This window comes from Larus michahellis, chromosome 7 (assembly GCF_964199755.1).
Source record: "Larus michahellis chromosome 7, bLarMic1.1, whole genome shotgun sequence".
NCBI lineage: Eukaryota > Metazoa > Chordata > Aves > Charadriiformes > Laridae > Larus > Larus michahellis.
This window is the reverse complement of record NC_133902.1, coordinates 35,817,002-35,841,132: the sequence shown is the minus strand read 5'-3', so window position 1 is coordinate 35,841,132 and position 24,131 is coordinate 35,817,002. Positions and strand designations below refer to the sequence as shown.

Here is a 24,131-nt window from a genome sequence, read left to right as displayed (position 1 = left end):
AAACTCATTTCTGGCTTAGCGACTGCAGCCGATCCCGGGAGGGTCAGCGATGCTGTCGCTGCCGCAACCGAGCGCTGAAGCTCGCTGAAGCTGTGGACCCGAATTCTGGCAGCGAAGCGGCCCCATGTTTCAAAGAAGGAGGCACAAAGTAGTCAATTCTGGCTGGAATTCAGTAGGTTGTGACAGGCTCCCGTAGCACGTTAGCAGTAGAGCGCGCTGACGGGCTTCGGACCTCACCATGAAAACTATGCGGGCCACAGCCTCACGAAAGGCAGAATTTATACTTTGTCTGGACAGTTCAATCACGGGAAGCGCTTATAAAACCTGGATGAAGTAATAATGCATGTTTTGTCTTGCTCTGCTATTTCAAGGGCCCAACAAAATCTCTTTTGTTACATGTCACTGGAAAATATAAGGACTCGGTTCTGTCGTACCTCAGATAACAGACATAAAACTGCAATATAGCAATTGGCAGCTTAAAATGGTAGTCGTGAAACAATGACTCACCTCTGGCAAGCTTACAACAACCAAAAAACCAACAACTAGGAAGCAGAACTTTATTTTGGTCACGGGTCAATAAAAACTTCCTGGAGGTAACTTGGGAGTTCACACACTGCGCGTGCCGATGCGCCAGCTGACGGCAGAAAGTTTCGCCATAAAATCTGCCTCAGGGGTACTTGACCGCTAAACCGCCCCCTTCAGGAAGTCCGTATGTACGTACTTATTGCAGAGGAACTGCGCATCAGAAAAACCCACTTAAAACTGCAGACACGTCCACGGTCGTTCCAGCAGCGGCGGCAACGAGTGGTTCAGCACATGGGTTGATTTTTTTTTTTGCTAGTGAAAGTCTACTTTTTCCCCCTCAGCTGAAGCGTTTAAAAGTGACACAGAGAGCCACGAGGCCTGCATATGGAGAAAGGGCGGAAATAAGAACGGTCGCTCTGCCCGCTGCAGAGCGCGACGGGAGGAGGTTGTGTTTGAGGCCTCTTCACGAAGGGTTACCGTTCCGCCGGGCCCGGACCCGCCGCCCCTCACGGCCGCCCGTGCCCGCGCTGCCGGGGCGGGCCAGGCGCGAGGCGGCGGCGGCGGGCGGACACTCCGCATGCGCCTCTCAGCACGGGCGGCCGTGGGCGGGGCTATGCAAACGAGCCGTCGCGCGGCGGCTCTGCTGAAAGGCTGCCGCCCCGGGCATGCGCGCGGGCTCAGGCGCCTCGCGCAGCCCAGCTATTGGATCCCTGCCGCGTTTCGGCGGGCGGAAACGGAAGTTTGTGTGGATCTGTGCGTTCATTTCCGGTGAGTGGGCGCGCGGGCTGATTCGTTCTGCCCGGCTGACTCGGCCGCCGCCGCTCTTCGGAAATGGCGGGTGAGTCTCCGGGCCTGCTCTGCTTTGCGCCGCCCGCCTGCGCCCCGAGGGCTGACAGGGCCCACCCTCACTGCGGAGGAGGAGGCGGAGGTGGTGGTGGCCTGGTCACTTGGGAGAACAGGTCTGGGCGCTGGCGGTGCCTCCCCCTGAGGGGCCCGGGGGCGACCGACACTGTTCCCCCTCTGCTGGGCTCATGCAAGTGCTGGCAGGGCCCTGGCGCCGCGTGGCTGGACGTGGGGCAAGGAAGTGGAGCGTGAGCTCGGGGTGGCCGCGGCGGGCGGGAGGTGTCGGGGAGGGCTGGCCGCGGTGAGCTCGGGCGACCGGGGAATCGGGTGCGGGTGGGGAGCGCGGCTGATTTTCCACCCCTCGGTTGCTGTGGAGGTGCTGCTTGGAAGGCAGGCAGCGTCGGGTTCACGGTCCCCACGCTTAGTAGTGGTAAAGCAGGGTGACCTTCCGTGCCCGCTGGTTCGGTGTTTGTGGCGGGAATCAAAAACCTGAATTTGTTTTCACTTAAAGCTTACTATCTGAAGTTAGAGGAAGAACTTTCTGATGAGGTTTCTAGAATGAAGGAGAGGTTGGATTGGTAAAGCATTTGAAAAATGCCATGATAAGTGATACATCTTCTGTGCTGTGTTATGCTTCGAAAAACAAGAGTAGATGCAATTTGTTTGTTATTTCCTTCTGCATCCGCTCTGGAAGAGAAGTGGTAGCTAGGTAATTGCTGGTGGTGTACATGCCACTGTAGTTTGTGAACACCTGTTTATGAAAATGACTTAATGCAAATGCTTGAAATGCCCTGAAACATGTTACTTAACACCTTCTATAAATGAAAACATCTGTTAGGCTGAAGTCTTAATTTTTACATGGAGCTTTCAAATATATTTTATTGGTTATAATTTAGGACACTTAAATATTTTTATTGTAATGCCCTTCATTCTCAGTAGCTAAAAAGATAGATACTTGTCGTCTGTTTTTCTAGTTCTAGAAAAGCGTTTGAGATAAATCTCTATTCCTTTCATGCATTGTAGCATACTGTAGCTTTTTTAACCTACTTATTCAGTATTTTTGGTGGATTTATGTTGTGTGTCTCTTCTGGTTTTGAGAACCTCTTTCTACATACGTTACTTGAATAATAGTGAGGCATAGATTGTACATCTCTTAACTCTTAAAAAAATCTATTTTTCAGGACTTACTGCTATGGAGAAGAAGCTGGCTGAATACAAGTGTAATACAAATGAAGCGATTCAGCTGAAACTAGGTAATGTCACTTCTTAAATATCGTACATTTGATACTGGAATATTTTAGTACCTTCTTAAAAAACTTCCTTCTGTTTAAATCCACGCAGGTTTTAATATGTACTTATTAACGTAAATACACAAACACAAGAATAGGGATATAGAGTCTGCAATTAAAGTACAGCTGTAGAAATTCAGTCCTATCTCTGTTAATAATGTCATCAGCAATTTATTAGCACATTACCAGAATGTATTGGAATTACATCTTATTTTCTTGAAGTATTCATTATGTTCTTTTAGTTTCACTTTTCTTCTCTAGTCTTTATGCCGTGGTGCAGTCCTAAGTATGTGTCTTCTTTATGGTCACCATAGCAATAGAACTCGCTTCTTTAGGGTTACAGATATCTAATTATATATTTTTAAACATCTTTCCTTCTTTTCATGAGGGGAATAAAGGTAAAAGCAAGGGAGAGGACTGAAAAGCATTGTTGGGTTTTTTGCTGCCCTTCCCTTTGCAACATCTCAATTACACGATACATTTTTAATGAAAATTGTTTAAAATCTGAATAGGAAAAAAATTCACTTTTTTGAGAATTGTTTATTGCTCTCTATAGCTAATTTGCTTACTAGGACACCCAGAATACAGACAGAATTACTGAACTTGCTTATATCTCAAACTTATGTGCAGCAGTAATAATTTGAGGGATAGCATGTACCTGTCTAACTTTTAGTCTTTCTTAGCCCTTCAGCAGTTTGTTCCCTTGACTAGTACAAATATACTAGATTTTTAAGAAAACAAAAGTAATGAACCTGTTATGTACTTTTTCAGAACTACTACTAGCGATATGCTCCATATGGTGTAATACACAATCACCTTCAGCTTGTGAGCCAAGACATCGTTATAATCAAAATGCTTAAGTCTTTAAGCCACTGTAATTGTGAGGTATTTCTCTTCCTCTTAAACATTATTTCAGATAATGGCTTTATGACTAGATCTAACGTTTATTTTTTTCTCTTCTACATTTTGAAAACCAAAGGAAAGAGTGTGAGATAATGACATCGGGGTGAATTTTGTCTAGCAATCTGAGCAGCTACTACATCAGGTTTCAGGGAGACTGCTAGAGGATTTTTAATTAAGTTACCCATTGCCCATCTCAGCTAATATTTTTCGCTTCCTTTTTTCTTTCGGAGAGTGTAGATGTTCTACATATGAATTATACTAAGAGAAAAGATGAGAAGCTACGAAGTGGTACCATTAAAAAAAAAAAAATCAGTCATACTATCCTGTTCAGGGTCCTGACTTCTTCCATGGTGACAGTTCAGAGTTGCTCTTTGGTTGTTTTTTTTAACACTGCTACTTGGCCTCAAATCTGTTGCTCAGAATTAAACCTGAGAGGATAAGAGCAACCATTCTCTTTTGCTTTTGAGAAGATCAAAATTTTATCTTGTCACTGGAACACTCCTCATTTTCATTTTTCTCTTTTAATAATTCCTTGCTATTATTATGAGAAAAAACTTTTTTTCTTCACCTCTGCTTTTACTGAAGTAAAGCCACAATGAAGCTGTAGGTCAATATTCAACATGTTCTAAAAAAAAAGCTTTAATAGCAATATTAACTCCTGCAACATTGCATGCTAATGCAATATTAACTCATTCAACATCAAAAACATGTAACTCATCTCAAGCTACCTGTGCCTTGTTAATGTAGCTGAACTATCACTTTAATGCCTAAGATAAGAGTTGTATCCCTTCCAATTTTAGGTAATTTCTTAAACTGCAAATACACAGAGGATATTTGGGGATCGAGTTTCTCAGTCTTCTAAAATTGTTCCCATAAAATCCTACTTTAATCTCTAATTTCATCCACTAATCATAAATCATATCTTTTATGATGAAAGAACTCCTGTTACAAGTACTGTGGAGCAACTGTTGTAACTTCATAAGCATGAATAAAATGCTTGTTCAGTAAGTTACTGAGTCTGGGTAGATGCCATTATACTGACTGTTTTTACATTACCAGAAAAGACCTCGTTTAATACTAGGCTTTAAGGAAAAGTAACGATTCAGAAAAACAGAGATCACTAATTATTTTGGTAACATTCGTACAAGTACTGGTATAGTATTGGTGCAGCTGTTTTGTATGCATCTGTGCTGATTCTCTGAAACTTTGATGTGAACATAAATGCATGTAAACATTTCTTTCCATTCATCACTGCAGGAAAACCCCCTACAGTGTTCTCACCTGCATGTAGGAGGATGGCAGAATGAGAATGCAACATTGATTAGATGATCGGTCTGGCTTACTGTGGGAATATCCAGCTGGGCAGTGTCCTCAATGTTCAAGAGGAAGTTAAAGGCAGTAACATTCAGGAGATAGATATAGATATATATATATAAATAAAATATATACATGTATACATCTGTGTCAATTTCTCAGTTTTATTCTGCTTAATGATTTGATTTCCTCAGATCAAATAACAGGCATCTAAATTGTACAAGATGTCTTGTACAATTGCATTCGTATGCCAGCCTAACATAGTTAGGTTCATAATTGAAGTTGTCTGACTCCGTAGGGGAAGAATGCATGAACATCTAGCAAGGCATCTGTGGATAAACAAACTGATGACTTGCTCATGCTCTTTTCCTTTTTTTTTTTCTCTTCTTCTTAGTTCGCTTTCCTGAGGATTTGGAGGATGAGAACACAACGTTTAATCCAGAGTATAGCCATCAAGTGTTTGGAGATGAGTAAGTTAAACTATCCAGAGTTAAATTAATAGGCCCAGAAGGGGAAAGTTGCTTCCAAATTATTAGGAAACAAGAAATCCTGCTATAGCAAGCTATTTTAAATGACACAGGAATACTTCAATTTTATGACTGTATAGTTGAACAGTGGCTTTGGTGCCTAGCTCATAGTGTTTGAATCTGTAGTCATTTTATGTGCTATTTTTAAGGTAGATTAGCAGAGAATGAAATACCTGATTTTGCTGTCAGAATTACTTCTTTAAGTGGGTGTTGTGTTCATGGCATCTTTTTGAGTTTAAGAAAGGATTATCAATTCTTGCTAATAACTTCCACAATAAGGTGTAACAAAAACCAGTATCTAGCAACAGTGTGACAATTTATTTTTCACTTCTACATGGGGTTTTTAGTGAATAAAATGTAGAAGTCAAGTGTTAACTTAAACTTGTACCGTTGGGTGTTCTAGAACATTGAATGTAAACTATATTGAATTTAGGGGTTTATTTTCTCTAGTATGTACACTTGTAATCAGTTAGACGTGCAGGTGATACAGGAAAATATAGAAAAGCATTGTTTCTTTTTATTTCAAGTATGCTGACATTCATTAATATTGTAGGGAAGTTTAGCTGCTCTGTGCCTAGTGCTAAAGTGTTGTTTAATATTTTCAGTTGAGTGATACTCAATCTAGCCATAGTTTAAAAAAAACAACCAAACAAAAACAAACCACCAACCCCAAAACACAAAGGAGAATCCATGTGCACATCTGCGGACTTCTTGAAGTAGTTAAGTATCTTAACTTCAAATTCCTTTAAAAAGCATTTGAAGTACTCCAAGTAGGATGAACATTAATATGAATATTAATTGTAATGAAATTAGTTATATATATTAGTTACAGTATTACACACCTACTGCAACTATCATTGACAATAATTATACTTCTAGTAATGGGAGAACTCTCCAATCTGTCAGTATAATTAACAAGCAAATTCTTGTTTGGCACTTATACTTCAAATTTTAAATTATAAATGTGCTATTGTAGAAGAAGAATCTCAGTAAAAAAAAAAATTAACTATGCATTAAAATAACAAAAAAGGATCCTGTTTCTTTGTGAACGTTACCATTTTCTGCAGTTCACTTTTTTGCCTGAGAAGAAATTCTCTATACTTCACAACGGTATAGTGTTTATGTTCTGGCAACTCATATTTTCAAAGTGTAAAAAAGGCTTTTGCATTCCATACCTTTTTTTTTTTTGCATTTACTCAGTTCTAGTTCAATTGGATAACTATATAGAAACTGTCTACCACGACGACACTTATTGCTATGACTCGTTATCTATCTCTATCTTATACAGAATAAATTGCAGTAGCGTATTCCAAAATATAATACTGCACTGCAAAGTTAATTTTATGAGATGCTATTGATCCATTAAGATAAACGTTAATGAGTTTAGTTAATTTAGTTAATGAATTTAGTTAATGAGTTAAGCTACTGAGAAGCACAAATGCAGTATTAGCTATTTCAGGTGTTCTTTCTTGAGCTGTCACAGTAAGTGCAGAGACACTCCCTCATTGAGTTCAGGAACATGTTCTATTTCTCCACTAGTGGAGCAAAATAACTAGTAGAAATAGTGTAAGGCATTATCTCTGTCTAGATAGTGCACATCCAGTTTGATTCCCTTTTCCTATTAGGAAGCTTAGTATACGTCACTGGGAGAGATGATGTGAACTTCAAAGCTTATTACATGAAAGCTTTGTGATGTGAATGTTTTGCTGTGAAACTTGTATAGAGTTCCTGACTGCTCTTTTCTCCTTCCTCAGCGAAGTTGCCTTTGGCTACAAGGGACTGAAGATCCTCTTGTACTATATTGCTGGTAACCTGTCAACGCTCTTCCGCATCGAATACACATCTAAAGTTAATGAAAAGTTTGACTGTGTGGAGGTAAAGACAGAACCAGACCTGCACTTAAAATATTATTGAGAAGGTTTAGTTGGGATATGGACAAGAATTCTAGGTTTAGTAACTGCCCACCTAAACGTGATTTATATTAAAAGCAAACAAACAAAGCTTCCTTTGTTGCTAAGCTGGAAAAAGCTTTGAACTTCATCTATATGTTTTCCCATTGTCCCTCCTCTGACTATGGTACAATCCAAATTGTGTGAAAAAGTACAGTCACATGTGAGGTGTTAATACCAAGGCCTGTTCCTCAAAACCACAACAATTTAGCAAGTCTGTATTTCCATGTTAACTGTCTCCAGGAGGAGGACTAGCGTTGGTGGGTTTTATATCGAAGACAATTTGGTAAGAAGGAAAAGGAGGTTTCTGTAAAGACTTCATGAGGTAGGACACTTGACTGCCTCTTCAAATGGCAAATGTGGAGAACAAGTAAGGCAGAAACAAGATCAGAAACTTTTCGTTGGGTATCATGTGTGCTTTACACCTTACTTAAAGGAGTACAATAGTACGATTACCTGCAGGATGTTTTGTTTGGTTTTTTTTTTACTTTTTTCTCTTTGTGCCTGCAAGTTTTCCAAGCTTATAGAACACTTGTAGAAAAACTTTTTTTTAATCCTTCTGCCTGTATATTCTCAGAATATTTTTGAGATAATCCTACAAAAGCCAAGTCTTTCAGCCAACTGAAGAAAAGTATATGGAACTTACAAATAGGAATGAAGTCTCTTCTTAACAATGTTTTTAACTGTTTAATACTTGTATAAATACCTGTACAGATATTTAGAAAAAAAAGTTTTTCAGAGTGGTATCTAATGCGTTAAGAAAACTTAGTATCATGTGAGTTTTACTTAATTATAAGGAAAAAATTGAGTTGATTTCTTTTCAAAAGAGCTATTGATATAGTTATTGATGAATCTTTGTAATACTCTGTAGTGTAAATGGCGGTATGTTTGCACTGGCTTCAAATTACTCTGCCTGAGAAAAGCTCTTTTTAAAAAAAAAAACCAAACTAAACATCTTTATGACTTCAAGCTGTGTTGCAAGTTCCTAATTTCAAATTCATTAGAGCTTATTTAAATATTTTCAAGGAAAGGCCTATTCTAAATGAAAAAATACTGGAATGACTTTGTTAAATGAATTTTAAAGATTTGCCCTTCATTATTCTGAAATTGTATTAGAATATACTTAGTTCAACAGGGGAAGTGCCTGGACATGTCTGAAATACTTTTGAGGCTAGGGCAACATATCTTAGGAGTGAAAATCTTTAAAAGGATTTTAGAGATAAGGAAGAAAAGGAAAGCCTATTGGCAAAGTAGTAATCATTGAAGTAGAACAGTCCAATCTCACCAGTGTAACTTCGAAATTATGTCACAACAGGAATCCACACCACAGCACCTTTTTACTCACAGTCTATATTTTCTGTACAAATAACAAAGCCACTTTACTTTTCTAGAGGTACGAGCGAGGTGAACAAGATCTGTCGTGCCCTAAACACACTCTGCAGCTTTTTTGATCGCTCAGAATCCTTGCTGCTTTCAAGCTCTTTTTCATCTACTGAGTTATTCCTCTAATTTCTTAAGGTTTGAGATGGAGACCAAAAATAGGATCTTTTGGTGTGAGGCTTCTGTATCCTTTCCAGAGTTATTTACAAGGTTTGACTGAACCAGAAGAATGTGGTAGCTTACTCGGTGCTTCCCTTGGTATTGTTAACACTGTGCATACAAATAGGCTGCTCCTATGGCTATATCTAAACCTTAGTAGAAAAAAAAAAGATATAGTGGTCATCAGTCTTGTTCTGCATTTGTATTTGCCATTAGTTTAACCACCTTAAGATAAGAATACATTTGCAGAGATTAAAATGTAAGCTGTCATTACAGCAGGGTGTTAATTTAAATGCATATTAACGTTTACTTTTCTAAGTTAACTGGTTGCTGGTCTCAGCTCCTACAGGAAAATCATATTAAGATGTGGACTGCGTGCCATACATGACAGGTAATCTTTGTGCTGTGAATAGATGGTGTTTAGGAAAGGACAGCAGTGTCTGCCTTTAACATAATCAGTTACAAGTGAGAAGTTAGTTTTGATGCTCTGCAAAGTTATTCACAGTTCAGGATTTTGTATCTAAACGCCAACACAAGCCTGTTCAACAGCAGGTGGTTTTACTTTGTGATATTAAGTTTGATTCCATTATTGCTAAAGCAGATGCTGCAGTCTCTGCTAGGGACTGACAGAAATATTCCTCCTGACTCTCTTTCTCAAAGATCTTTTCAAATATGAGGAAAAAGGTACAATCCTGAAATGTCTAGAGACAGTCATGTTCATGCATCTTAATGTCATCCTCCCTAAAGATGGATCTAAGCTATGTTAGTGGGGAAGGCTCAGCAAAGTATGATTGTGTTTGAGCAGAAGCTGGCACTTAATTTAGTGAAAATGGACAGAATTTATCCCTTGGATGGAGTTGATTCTTTCACATATCTGGAAGGAGAGGCTGCTTTCTTCTAGTGTAAATATTAATAGCGTTGACCTCCAAATTGCTTGCTGCTTTGAGATTTGCAGCTGTTCAAGTATTCTCCTTTTCATCTGGATTTTATGATGGTGTGGGGGAAAGTATTTCACTAACCTCTGAAACAGTCTTTACTACAAATTTATCTTGCTTTGCAGCTGGTCTAATACATTTGCTTTACACAAAAGATAATGAAAAAGTGTAATTTTAATATCGGGCATCCTTTTTTTTTCAGTAATACTAGTGATCGCTCCATTGCTCCCCACTGGAATTAATGCATATAACTGTTAGAGAAATTCAGCTTTCAAATATTTCTATAATTGTTTTAAATTAAGCCACTTTGAAACAGCATGTACATGATATACAAATGCTGTAACTGCCTGTTATAATAATCTATATATTAACATTATCCAGAGTCAAATGTAATGTACAAAGAGAGGCTGCATGCTTAGTAGTCCTACTACAAATCAAGTTTAATTGCAAACCTTTACCAAATTCCCCATCGTCACCTCACATGATTCTGATTATGAAGGTAATTCATTGCAGGCAGTACTTCATGAAACCATAAGCTCAGCAACTCTTGGCTGGCTTCATTCAGGTTTTTGCATGCTTTATTGTAAGTGGCTTTGCCTATGTTTAACACTGCAGCAGTGGTCAACTGGATTGGTTTTCTGGAGAGAAAGTTGTGCATCATCATGTTTGGTAAGACTGATAAGATACGAGTGCCTTGCTCTGATAAACGAACTTCTCACCAATATCAAAGCAGTACACAAGGGAAAAGCAGTAAACAAATTTTGGTAACTTCTTGGATTATAAGCACCTCAGAGAGAAGTGCTTGGGAAGTGCCTACAATGTAATGGACGTTTCCATTAACAAGTACAGGTATTAATTAAACAAATTATTTGTATGGTGTTGGTATTCCAGGATTTACTAACTGAAAATGGGATCACTTAAACTTATGCCACCACTCAAACTGAGGATTCTGGGATTTCCCCTGTAAGAAAGGGAGATCTTGTTAACCCTAGAAGTAACCAAAGGATATGGTTTCTTTTCTTAAATTACGTCAGGCCCCATTTCAAGGGTAGAGAACTTCTAGGAGGCAGAAATATGTTGTAGTCATATAGAACTAAGAAGGGTTATCTATTGCTTTATCTGCTAAGCCTCTGTTCTCATGATTTAATTCTATTTTATGGAAAACAATTTTTTTCTGTGGTGGCAGCCAGCAATGTATGCATTATCTTACATGCTTTCAGCAGGTGAAAGTTTGTCTTCCTTATCAGTAATGAAGAAACTTACAAATGTGAGGGGAGTAAATTACTTAAATATTATTTATATAATACCTTATACTGTATATTCATTTTTTTAGATATCTTCCTCGTAGTCTCAGTTATTGAACTGATGCTTGGAAGTCTTGTTTTTGTTCTAGATGACTGTTATGTGCCTTTTTCAGATACATAAACTGAGAGTCACTACAGATTCTTAGTTGTGGTTTCCTACAACTTTGTAAGCAATGCAGACTTAAGATCTGTGTAAACCATGCACCTGCACAGTTAAAAAAAAAATCTAAAATGTGTTACATACAAATACTTTATGTAATTCATTGATTCTGAAAAAATGGCTGATTTTGTGTAATGCAGTTAAATCAGTAAGTGTAAAGAAAATATGTTTAACTAATACTGCTTTAAGAAGAATAGCTAAGGTTCCAATAAATGCATCCCCTTTGTTTTGAGAAGAGAATGAAATGGATGTAAAGATTGTATGCATTTTAACTGGGTTCTTACACCAAGTATTGTAAAGCTAGATTTTAACTGCTTAATAGCTCTCTCTACAAATATAAATATAAATGTTGGTAGTACCAAGCCATTAAGAATAAAACTTGTTTGTGCTGAACTACGTCCATCTTTCTCTACACTAAAAATGTAACTGAATGATAAAGTGCTATTCATTTGCAGGTGCATTGCTTCTACTTAAGGGACTATGGTTGAAAGGACAGGAATTAGTAGCATGTTGTATTAGCCTTTTGTAGTGTATTTTGTTCTAAGCATCTTAATTTCCCTGTTTTGAATGCTAAGTAGCAAGGGTCTTGGTTTTGAACTAATACCCATCATGCATGTAAACGGTGTGAAAGAGCTGCTTAGTAAGTTAACACAAAGTGTTCTTCTGTCAGTCCTTGTGGAAATAGATACAATACAAACATTACAGCTGAACTCACGGCAAACTCCATTAAGTAAAAACCTGGATTCATTGTCCAGAGGAAAGTTTGAATTGAATGTAAGCTCATTTTGTTGAATGTAATGTCAGGCTTTTAGGGGTTGTATTGAGGAGTACTGTTTTGTTAAGTTGAGACCAATTCATTAAGTTTTATTGCCTGGTGAGAAGCAGTAATACGTTATTGTGAAACTTCATCAAATATTCATGGTTAAAAAGAAGTAGTAAATGTATTCAATCAAGTGGTCTTTTTGGGGTCTGAAAAGGATTATGAAGTCTGCTCAGCTGATGGTCTCTAACTTTCACTTTGGTTATCTGAAAAGAGTAATTTTAATCTCTGGATTTAATTTTGGTGTCAGAATATTTCTTCCCCAGTATGTTAGACTACAGGTCAGATTTGCTGACAGTATCCTTAAATTATCTTTTTATTATTTCATGTCAAACTTTGTTTTCAAAATGTTCTTTGATTTGAATGCTGATTGTTGTCTTCTGAGTTTGTAATGTGTTTTGCAGCTGATCCTATAGGCAGGCATTTCAGGCACGGAGACCTAAGAATGCAAGAGTGTGCTAGCTGTCGCTTTCGTGTTTGGGAGCTACGATTTTCGGTCTTTGTCCCTTTTCCTCCACTTAGTTCTGCACCACCCAATACCTCTTGTAAGCTGCTTGTTTGGGAACCTGAGTTCCGCAAGGCTGTGTAAAATAGCCTTGGAGAATTGCTGGCTGGAAAGTTTCAGCTTCTCAATAGGCTGCACTTTCAGAATCGTTATCAACACTCTTAGGTTTTACTTGGACAAATGTAACAATCTTTAAATGTAAAAATGTTCATGAACTTAACGCTATAACTACAAGCTTTTAGATGCTTACAGTGGCTGGATTGTGACCTTTCTGGATCTCATCAGTGCAGCTCCTTTACTTGCTGGAAGGTCGCTACTGAACAACAGGAAAGCTCACTGTTTCTTTTTTCTTTTTAAATTACTGTTGGGCCGTAGTACTTCTTTTATATTCATTTCTTACAGCACAATAGTGACATCAGTGCTGCCTTTTTCTAATCTTCTACTGATCCTGCCCCCTTTTATAATCTGCAGGCAGACGATGTTGAAAGTAAAATTAGAGAAATCATTCCTCCTGGTTTTTGCACAAACACAGATGACTTTGTGTCTCTGCTGGAGAAGGAGGTCAACTTCAAGCCCTTTGGAATGCTGCTACACACATATTCTGTCCATAATGAGGAAGCTGGTGAAGATATAACTTATCAGATATACAAGGTATGAAAAATAAGTGAAACTTCAGCTTTTGAGCAACTAAATTAAAGTTTATTTTTGCAGTGGTGCACTGTCAGTAATGTTTCAACTATGGTATATAAATACTATTATTTTACCAGTTTATTAATAAATTATAAGCATGCCTTTTTTGCATTGGAGAATTTAATTAGGTTTTGCTTAATTTTTTTCCTTACATCTGTGATAGGTTTCACCTGACTTCTTCTGGCTTTTTCCCTAGGCTGACATGACATGTCCAGGCTTTCGAGAATATCATGAAAGGCTTCAGACGTTCTTGATGTGGTTTATTGAAACTGCTAGCTTTATTGATGTAGATGATGAAAGATGGAACTACTTTCTAGTGTAAGTACAGTTCTAAAGCAACAGTGGACCTTATTACCTCCACAAAGCCTGCATTTTAATTGTGGCTGGCCAATTATTGGAGCAGTATAATGATATTTTTCCCAGGAAAGAAAAACCATTGTTTATAAGGCTTGAGTTTTCCTCCATTATGCTTTGGGAAACCTTGAGAATAGAGCTGAATTAAATGCTGTTGTCCGTTAGAGCCCTGAATGTAGGCTTAAACAGTAAAATGAGCTTTGCCTGTGTTTTCTTTTACTTGCCACCTATTCATCTTTATAATAGGCAAGTGCACTGAAGTGCTGTAAAGAGGCCTGATTTATCCAAGTTGCTGCGCACCAATTAAGTGAATTGTACATTCAGAACATAGCAGGTGTACCCATTGGGCCCTCACAGAGTAGCTTGCTGACACTGAAAATTCAGTTGGAGAATGGAAAAGAAAATGGACACTGCATGGGAGCGCGACTGTAATTGACCTGCTTGGCTTTCTGTTTTATCTGCAGATTTGAGAAGTATAATAAGGATGGAGCTACGCTCTTTGCGACCGTAGGCTACATGACAGTCTATAATTACTATGTGTACCCAGACAAAACCCGGCCACGTGTAAGGTAATTGGCGGCGTAACTCGTGCCTTGCCTTTTATTTCAGAAGAGGGAACTGCTGAAGTTCCCAATACTTGTTTATAATGGTGTTGATTTGTTTAAAAAAATCCCCATTATTAGCTGGCTATGCACTGATTTATTTCATTGTTCCCTTCTTGAAGCAGGGGGAATCTCAAACAAGTTTTGAATATTTAGCAATTTTAAGACTCCATTAAAAATTATATTTTAACATGAAGATTTCTACATGTAGTTTAATCTAAAATGAAATACCATTTCATTTTTAAGCCTTGACATTATAATGTTCACAAATGCATGTTTGAACTGAAAATCCATTCCGTTTTCTGTAGCCAGATGCTGATCTTGCCCCCATTCCAAGGAGAAGGCCATGGTGCTCAGCTGCTTGAAACAGTTCATAGATACTATATGTCTTCTCCTACAGTACTTGATATAACAGGTTTGTGTTAAATTTTTAACTTGGTTCATCTTTTTAATAAGCAACTTGTAGCATTGACAGGTTGTTAGCCTGCAAACTAACTTTCATGTTAATTTGTCAGAATTAAATGGCCTTTTGAAGTTTTAGCTTCAGTTCAGTTCAGGATTAATAGTACCCTGGTTTACAGAAGAACTGTATATAATGTAGCTGCTTAAATCCTTTACTTAGAGAACAGCACACCAGGAAAATTCAATCCCTAGCATGAACGGATTACCAGCTAATTAGACATTTTATTGTGAGATACACAGCTGAGTTTGCCAAGAGATCGAGCTTTGTCAAATTCCTTGTTCAACTTACTCCTATTAGCCAAAACTCAAAAGGGAGGGGGGACACAAACTAAAACAGCATATTAATTTGCAAGCCAAAATCTTACAAACAGTAAAAATCTGTAGAGAATTTGTGTTCCAGGAGCACAAATTGCTGGCTGAAGGCACCCATGATATTAGAGGTGTGTGCCCAAATACCTAAAAATAAAAAAATGATTGAGGGAATGGCAGAGGGAGGAAAAAAGGTGTATGTGCTAAAAAAAAAAACCAAACATAAAAATAGCTACAAACATGACACCTGTCCGGTCATTTCAAGTCCAATACAGGAAGAAATGCAGTTCAAACACATGACCTGACCATTCGATTCTACTTGCTGTCTCAGACCTCATCATAGTTAGAAATATCCCCCGATTCTAATTAAAATACAATGGAACACTTGCTTTCATAATACGTTGCTGCAGAATAATCCGAACATAAAGTAATTAACTTCATAATTTTGATCCAGTTCATAGGAACCTAAGGTAGTATAACTTTGTTTATGCAACAGAAGTCATATGCATCATGCGTTTACATTTTTTCGTTTTTTAAGTAGTACAAAACTTTACATAGCTTTTTATAGCTGAGGGTAAACAAGAACTTAACATGGTATGGGATAAATCATGTGACATATTCATGGCTCAGTGCCTAAACACAAGGTTGTGGCAAACAGTAAATGTGCACTAAAATAGGCTTTAACTTCTTTATGGAATAAAGCAGGAGAAAGCTTGCAGTATTCTACATGGCACTCAAATCATGGAAATTAAGACTTTTACAGAATTATTTATTATCCTTTTTGAGTGGAAAATCAGGCTTGGACTGTCTTGATATGGCCAGGTTATTGAGTTATGTAGCATCTAAAATTGTGACATAAAGCCTCTTTTCCTTTCTGAAAAGAGGAAATTAAGATCTGCTTAACTTCTTTAGAAGAGCTAATGCTTTTTAAACAAAAAAAGTCACTTTAGAGTTTCACATTTACAACAAATATTTTGTTCTGCTTATACCTTCTGACACGAGTGAAATTTATGCTGATGGTGCTTACTGTACAGAAACCGCCTCATCTTTCTTCTGAGTGAAAAGGAACGTGATCAATTAATTTTAGTACTGCTGCTTCAATCTCTTTCTCAGAATGAGTGCTGTAAGACTTGCCATAGAAGATTAGGCCACTCATACAAAAAGCATTTTAACTGATAGAATCATCATAAGCATTCTCTAACCCAAAAAATAAATTGCTAGTTGTGCAGTGCTGCAGATACACAGCAAAAACTTCTATCCCAGTCCGTCTGGGTAACTTACTGGCTTTTGATTGTCCCTAAACTGTAAATTTCAATTATTTACAGTGGTCCTCAAAACTAAATAAAAACACAGCTGGGATATAAGCTGTTTAGCAATAAATTCTACAATGGTAGTCCATGGAAAAATGTAGGTGTGGGGTGGAACATGACCCTGCTACTTTTTTGTAGTAAACCTGTCTTCAACAGTTAAGTAAGGAAGAAAAAAATACATTCACAACATTGTAAGCATTTTCCTTCTACATAATTCGTAAGTGGGAACAAAATTGCATGCAGGACCATGTTGCTGTTCGGTGAAACTTCAGTGTTTTTTCTAAAGCAATGGTTTTGGTAGTTCTGCTGCCATTTTAAGCAAAATGAAAGTAACTTGAAATAGTGGTGAGCTTTTGCTTGGGTCTTTCCACCCTCTTAATTTTGGATAAATTGTCCTTAGGTCCTCGTACCTTTCCTTGTCTTTCTTGCTCATGGTCAATATGTGTCTTCAGCTAGTTTAGTTGTACACACTGTGATAGTTTTCCAGTCTTCTTCCACATAATTAGTTTGTGTTCTGGTAGTTCTACTGCTCTATCAAATATAGAATAGATTGAACATACAAGAAAAAGAGTTTATACATGGAGTAATTTTCTTTTCCAAAGGAGTTAAATTGGATTAAACATGTATGTTGCCAGTCTCTTAGAAATGCATATATAAAACTGTACAGCACTGCATAAACAAAATATTAGAAGTTTTTCTTTCTGCAGTCTCTCTAATGTCTGCTGTCAAACATCTAAACTGATAGCAGTACTTACGATTAAGCACAGTTGTTGATATGTTGAAGAAACAAATAATGCTGTTATTAACTACGTGGGTTTTTTTATTCTTTCTAGCTGAAGATCCATCTGAAAACTATATGAAGCTAAGAGACTTTGTTCTCGTAAAGCTCTGTCAAGATTTGCTTTGCTTTTCCCCAGGAAAGTTAATGCAAGGTTTCAGTCAAGAAATGGTGATGGAAGCTCAACAAAAACTGAAAATAAATAAGGTACTAAATCAGAACAGTTGTAGTTGGACATATTCTTATCAAACTAGTAGAATAACAATTCAAACATAGAGGTGGAGACTTGGAATTTATGCAGTCTTATTTCAACAGATTTTTAGGATGTAGCTGAAAGGGAGATACCTAGCTCATGGTTTTAGATAAATACTTTTTTTTTTTTGCCTACTAATTCTGTTGATGTAATAGAATTTGACATGGTTTCCATTTCTTTCAAGTATATTTATACAAATAACAAGTTTTGTTTGGGGAATGCAGAACACTAAAGTAGCAAACAACTGCTACTAAGGCAGCCCTAAACACTTGGCAATCTAAACAGTTAAATTGAACAATTACATTTTCTGGTAATCTCAGTGAATGATTAAACTCATTAGTGAGTATGGTAGTGAAAAGGCAGAGTTGGTTAATTAAAAATGTATCTGAATGTGGTTTAATGAAAACTTTGAAGCTTGAGATGTGGGGGATGTGAAGCCATATTTAAATGTGCTCATGAAAATGGTTTAGCTTGTTTAGGGAAACTACATCTGCAGCCTTCTAGGTCTGATATCTTAAACCTGAAAGGATAAATAAGTTGGTTTGGTTTTTTAATGGTATCTGAACGTGTGCTAGTGTAGCAAACAAACCATCCTGGTTTTGTTCTGTTGCTCAGCGAAAGAATACTTGATCTTAAATTCTGTTTTCAAACAGATGCAATAGTTAATAGTAATACAGCAGCAACATGATCTTTTTTTTTCTTCCCAGATGTGATACTAGCTGAGCCTGGTTCCAAAACCACTTCAGTTTTTCCATTTACTGATTCGTTCATTTTCTTCCATAGAAAACTGTAAATGTTATTTCATTCTCATATTTGAACTTCCAGGGGGCCTTGTGAAGGGCAGTAGGTATGTGGAGATTATTAAAATTAGCAAAGTAGATACTGTTTAGTAAAATATTGCTTAATGTCACTCCAGCACGATCCTTCAGCTCTTTGAGGTATTTTTGGATTCTGGCTTCTGGACTTTCTGCTGCTCATTTACAGCAGGCCCTTGAAGCAACTCTACAGCTGGTGCAACACTCAGAGATCAGACACTGGCTGTGTGGATGAAAATGGTTTTGAAGGAAAAACAAAAACATTTAACTCACCAGATGGAAGGATAGGTTTGGTAGAGGCTTTGTCCATGCCTCTGTCCTCTGATGAGCTGAGGAACTACTCTAATATTTCAATATTTCTCCACTTTGAGTTCTTTTGAGTGACCTCTTCATTCAGACATGGTGTTTATTCTCCTTTCTGTTCATTAGCAACACACAAGACGAGTTTATGAAATTCTCCGATTGCGTGCAACAGACATGGGTGATGCAGAACAGTCCAGAAGCTATCGGTTGGACGTTAAAAGACGACTGATTGGCCCATATAAGGTGTATATGACTTAAGTATCATTTAATACTTATTTCAAGGCTAATTATACTTGATTTTACTTTCATTTCCATAAACGTAGTTGATGCCAATTATGTTGCCAATCAACTACTATTAGTTATGCAGTCTTCAACTGACACATATACAGATGCAGAGAACACTCTTGCATAGCAGTGGTGAAGAATCTCATGTTTGGCTCATGAGTGTTTCCTGCTCAATTCCAGCAGGAAGTTACTACTAAGTTTATGGTATCTAACTGTAAGTGGCATTGTGCCCAGGTAGGCTTAAAGGGAAAAAATGTCAATTTCTTGAAAAGGTTAAAAATATGTTAGACAAGAGGTAAATGCTGTAATAAGTTTACACCGCAGACTAGGTATAGTTTAGATTCCTTTTTACTTGGCAGCTATGTCTTTACAAAACAGCTTGCTAGAAGTAATCTAGCCATGTCAACATAGAACTCCATGCAGATGGAATATAAAACAATTTCAGCAGTAAAGTTTAAGCAAGTACTCAATGCAAAGTAATTTTCTTAGCCCCTATTAAGTATGCTTCTCAGGATCTTCAGTATAGTTGGTCTGTGTAGCATAAACTGACCTTTTGAGATACAGGCATCAGTCTTTGTATTAAGAGTCAAAAGATCACAAATAAATCTAGGTTTATGGCTATAACTAGCATGCTAGCTACTCTCTTCAATTAAGTACTTGTTAAGCAAACCAAAACTCTGGAAACGTTTCACAAAGTATAAGTAGTACCTTGATTGGCTTGCAAGCCTTCCTAAAGCAGCACTTACCGTGTTACACCAAAATAGCCAAACTTCAATTGTGTTCATATTGGACTTAGGGGCGCTGTTAGCAGAAATGAGAACCCAGCACTGTATTAAATACTTGCCTGATCTGGGGATAATACCATGTCATGCTGAGTGGCAGGACCTTAATGAAAACACTTTCTATTCTTCCGTGAGTGTCTTGTCTCATTTGCTAACTTTCACTCAGTGTCCACTATAAATAAGGCCATGATTTTTCAGCTAACAGGGCTATTAACGTGGTTTCAATTAATTCACTCAGCGCTGAAGCCCTATGGGGGAAATCCAAAATTCCATAAGCAGCTTCAGTGCTAGTGCTCTTAGCAGTTGTTTCGACCTGCCCTCTGTATAAGTGCTACGAATTCAAGAAATAAAAGATTTGGTATCATAGTGAACAGGGCATCACTCTGAGGTAGTTTGAAGGGTAAGCAGCTGGTGAAATTTTGGTTTCACTGTGGCTTCTCTATTTCTGAAGTACTCTGCTTTTTCTGCTCACTAGTGGACTGTGCTTGTAGACATGTCTCCTTGAATCATGTCTTTGTTCTTCATGTCATTTCTTCTGGAAGTAAAACACCGCTGCTGTACTGCTTTTATTAATCATAATACTTTGGGTTTGCTGCTTAAACAAAATACACTATTCTGCCCAGCCCAATAACTTGCTCCCAAAGAATCATCTTGAAACTGCCCAGGTAAAATGTCACTGAACGCAGGTTTTGGAATCTTGTGTACCTGGATATGCTGGTAGTATATTTGGTGGGAAATGGACGTTGAAACAACTGGTTACCTGAAACGTGGGGACGGAGTTTGCTTTTTACCTGGAATCTGGAACTTAGAGATGGCCTAATCCTACAGTATCAGATGTAATGGGCATTTAAAAGCTGACACCTTTTTTTCAGAGCTAATATTTATAATCTTAACAGATATTCCTGTTAATAAAAAGACTTTTAATTTATTCTAGAATAAGGAAGTTTTAGTTTTTCTGACAGAAACTTGCTCAGAAGGTACTCTCATCACATGTTTTGAGTATCTTACTCATTTTAACTAGATAGAGCTAATGCGAGCTAAACAGAGCTAAAATTTGAACAGCTCTGCTGCTTTTTGACATCCTTTCTACAAGGAAGTGTCTCCTGATTATTGGCCAGAAGGCCAATGTTGGAGGCCTCATCAGGACTCCAATACAGAACCTTCTTTTCTGAACTGAACTTTGCCCATCTATGGGATCTGTGGGAGACTATAAAAGTTTTTCTGATTTTCTTCATTTACAGTTTACTGTGGTCTCCACTCCGTCCTCCTGACCCTCAGTGTCAATAATAGAAAAGAAACAAACTTTCCTTTGAGAGACAAGTGTAAGATTAAATACAGAAGGGTTTTGATTTTAAGACTCATGGCAGAAGAAGAATAGTTTGGAAAAATCTTGTAGCTTTTAACAAACTTTATCATTCTATAAGCATTGCGAAGACTTCTTGATAAGATGCCAGGCATACATAATGCTTTTTTTTTTTAATGAAATGTTGAATGACATTGCACTTTTACAAAGCGAGGGAAGACTGAAGAATGGAAAGTAACTAAGGAACTGAGCAGTCCAGAAATAGATAACAGCTGTATAAAAAATTGTATCTCAGGAAAGGAAAAACACCTCAAAATGCTTTTAAGAAACAGGCAAAAGTATCATGTATGTGACATAGCAACGGGAACTCCTCATCTTGCCATACAAATATGTTTATGCTTGTAAATCTTATTGCATTTCAGTGCTGTTACTACTAATCCCTGGTAACTTTTGAATAACTTGTAAGAATTCCTGGAATGTTTTGTGTGCACAGGAGGCTTAAAATTAATATCTGATAGCCAATTATGGGGAAATTAGTTGGCTGAACAGCCACAAAATGGGATACCATTATGATGAATTCAGCATAGAACTAAATATCCTATTTTTTACAGGCTAGTTTTTCATGCCACATGTCTTCAGTAGTAGAAATACTATAAGACCTAATCTGTTTGGTTAAGAAAAAACTTTGAAACCATTTTTCACTTCACTAGTTCATTAATAATATAGAAACTACGAGACTTTAATGGAAATGATGTCCTAATCAAACACTATTACGGTTTTTCTTGGGATTAGGGACATCTTAAAGGACTAGATACTGAAAATGAAAAAATTCAATTGAATACCATATTCTTGATGATTATTGGTTGTGTTCAAACTACTGTTTGTTTGATTGCTTAGAAAAAGCAGAGAGAGCTTGCCAAGATGAGAAGGTGTCTAAGACCAGAGGAGCTGACGAATCAGTTGAACCAAATAGACATAAACATGCAACATGAACAGTTAGAAGAGAGCTTCCAACAACTTGTTTCAGATTACCGAAGAGTCCTAGAACGACTTGCACAAGCATGAGGATTCTGCCTGTACAGAAAACTTGCAAATTTCTATACAGTGTTGTAAAGCACATCCTTAATTGCCACTTAACTGCAAAAAAAAAACCAAACTCATGTGACGTTTTAATCACATTAAAGGTGACTTGTGTTTCTGTGCATTTTGAATATTTTCTATTTTTGTGTTGTAGATTTTTAAATGTTGTACTTTAGGTTTGGGGGCACTTATTGCTGAAATAAATAATGTAGATTCTCAGATACAGTATCACTTCAATTGTATGCATTTTCTTTTATCCTTCTGTTTTGCCTCAAGATAGATACCTGAATAGCAAGTTAATACATAAATCTAAGCAATATAAATATTGCATCTCCCTTAAATTTCCCCTAACTTGATCCTCCTGCTGTTCTACTTGGATCCCATTGTACTGTGTAGGGCCTGTGTGCTCTTCAGTTTCATGCCACTTCTTAAAAGTGGACCCTGCTTCCATAAGCTATTAGACCAGTTTTACTTAAGCTTCTTAAGGGCCTTGGGCATATTCTTTTTCAAACCCCCGAGTTTGCGGATTCACAATTTCAGGAAAGTAGCTCACAGCTGGGGAAACAGCCAAGACTTTGTAAGGACTCCAAAAGCACTTCTACTTTAGTTACTCTGAGAAACATACAAATCTGTAGGAAGCAAGTGCTTTTAGGTAGTTCCTTAAGTCTGTTCTGCTACCCTTTACTTCTCAGACTTGAGGTCCTCCTGTCTCTCCTCCCTCCAAGGAATAAATTACGGTGGTTTTTTCTTGTAGTTCAGACTTTAGAACTGATTTGTCTTGGCCTGTAATCAAGAGAACTTAATCTGAATAAGGATCATTGAAATTTATTAAGCATGCTTCATGGTCCTAATGGGATTCAGGTCCAGCTTTCAAAACTGGAGTTTGTAGACTGACAGTTTTCTACTACCATCTAATATGATGCAGAGAAAAAGTGTAATATTTTCCAAATGTTTAAAACCTCCTATGTTTTCTATTAAATTCTTTTTAGGAATTTTAATGTTTCTGGCTAAGATATCTTGTCTGTATGATACATCATTCATCTCCTGTAGTATCTAAATCTATTATTAATAATAACAGTTTTTAAAAAGACCTCCCCTGATTGTAATAGTAACCCTGAAGGTAAGTTGTGGGATTTGGAGGGGTTGGTGTGGGGTTTTTTGTTGAGTTGGTTTGGTCTCTTACTGAACACATTCAGTTGTTGGTGATAAGCCAGAAGAGAGAAAGCTGAACTGAAGGACTGCACTTAAATTTGGTTTCTGTGTAGAGGTCTAGGATATTTTTTGTGCTTCTGGATAAGTCTACACTAACTGTCTGAGCTTTTGCATTACAGAGCCTGAAGCCCCTCAAGAAGCTCAAGCCTTTTAAGAAGCTGTAGGACAGACAAGAAAAAACACCGCCTTAGCGGGCTGTTTGCCCACTTAGAGAGGCTGAACTTTGTAAGTTATTTCTTTTGGGGCGAGGGAGCATAAAAAGGCAAAAGAGTCTGGCATATCTGTTCCGTTCAGCCTTCTGGTACCTGATGTAGGAAGGGAAAGGAGGTTTGTCTGCTATCACCCCCAGGTTATGTGAATGTCCCAAAAGGGGTGAGAAATGTCATGGAATCTAGGCTTGATGCTAGAGGTAGTGACGGGGTTGCCATATTCCATTGATTGTGTAGGATGGATATTGAAAAAAACCTACTGGGCCAAAATGACAAAATCCCTTTCCTTAGACAAACAGTGAAAGTTCTCTCACACAATGATTAGGGCAGGTGAATCTTTTCATAACCTATCAGAATATTTTTTTTCCTTTTTCTGTTGACATTGTTGAAAGGTGAGCTAGTGTCTCTAGTTCCCTTAGTGGTGAAGGTACAGTCTTAGGCTGAGCATGGGCTTCTCATTCCAGTATGGTCTGGCAATGTTCAAAGCTGTTGGGATGTGCCTTTGGATAGCAAATGTATGACTTGGTTTACAGGAACAATTTTGTTACTAATTCTTGGCACCAAAGATATGAATAAACAGCCTCTTAGAGATGGAACTTTGAATCCTGCCATCCTGCAGCAGACTACACCTTCTGCCAGGAAAGACCATGTAAGTACTTCCTAATCCATTACAGTTAATTAAGCCAAGTAGCTGAAACAGCCTTCATCAGCAAATTAAACTAGCCCTGCTGACTTTGCCTGAAGTGGTCTAAGTGTCTGGACTATCCTTTG

The 24,131-nt window shown here is 37.7% G+C and overlaps 2 protein-coding genes across 5 annotated transcripts in view; one reads left to right on the top strand and one right to left on the bottom strand.

The window, feature by feature from the left end:
- The window catches only part of SLC25A12 (solute carrier family 25 member 12), a 51,867-nt gene extending 50,850 nt beyond the window's left edge, over positions 1-1,017 (bottom strand). Inside the window, exon 1 of the mRNA XM_074595408.1 lies at positions 508-1,017. The gene's annotated coding sequence lies outside the window, so the exon portion shown is untranslated. The remainder of the gene's footprint in view (positions 1-507) is intronic.
- A 120-nt stretch (positions 1,018-1,137) lies between these two features.
- On the top strand, positions 1,138-22,167 carry HAT1 (histone acetyltransferase 1). Of its 4 annotated transcripts, none has more exons than XM_074595417.1 (11): positions 1,138-1,293; positions 2,550-2,621; positions 5,269-5,344; positions 7,156-7,276; positions 13,085-13,264; positions 13,500-13,621; positions 14,122-14,226; positions 14,568-14,674; positions 17,174-17,325; positions 18,616-18,732; positions 21,757-22,167. In XM_074595417.1, the coding sequence occupies exons 1-11, from the start codon at positions 1,191-1,193 to the stop codon at positions 21,922-21,924; spliced, it is 1,323 nt and encodes a 440-aa protein (XP_074451518.1). In that variant the 5' UTR covers positions 1,138-1,190; the 3' UTR covers positions 21,925-22,167. The 4 variants fall into 4 exon arrangements, with proteins under 4 accessions (XP_074451518.1, XP_074451520.1, XP_074451519.1 ...); XM_074595418.1 differs by having other exon boundaries at positions 1,260-1,363; XM_074595419.1 differs by lacking the exon at positions 18,616-18,732.
- The last annotated feature ends 1,964 nt before the right edge of the window (positions 22,168-24,131 follow it).

Bases quoted from the DNA above. Each gene is read 5' to 3' on its own strand.
- HAT1 (XM_074595417.1), top strand. From the start codon at position 1,191: ATGCGCGCGGGCTCAGGCGCCTCGCGCAGCCCAGCTATTGGATCCCTG. The intron at 13,265-13,499 runs GTATGAAAAATA...CTTTTTCCCTAG, and splicing joins TAACTTATCAGATATACAAG to GCTGACATGACATGTCCAGG. The intron at 14,227-14,567 runs GTAATTGGCGGC...CGTTTTCTGTAG, and splicing joins AAAACCCGGCCACGTGTAAG to CCAGATGCTGATCTTGCCCC.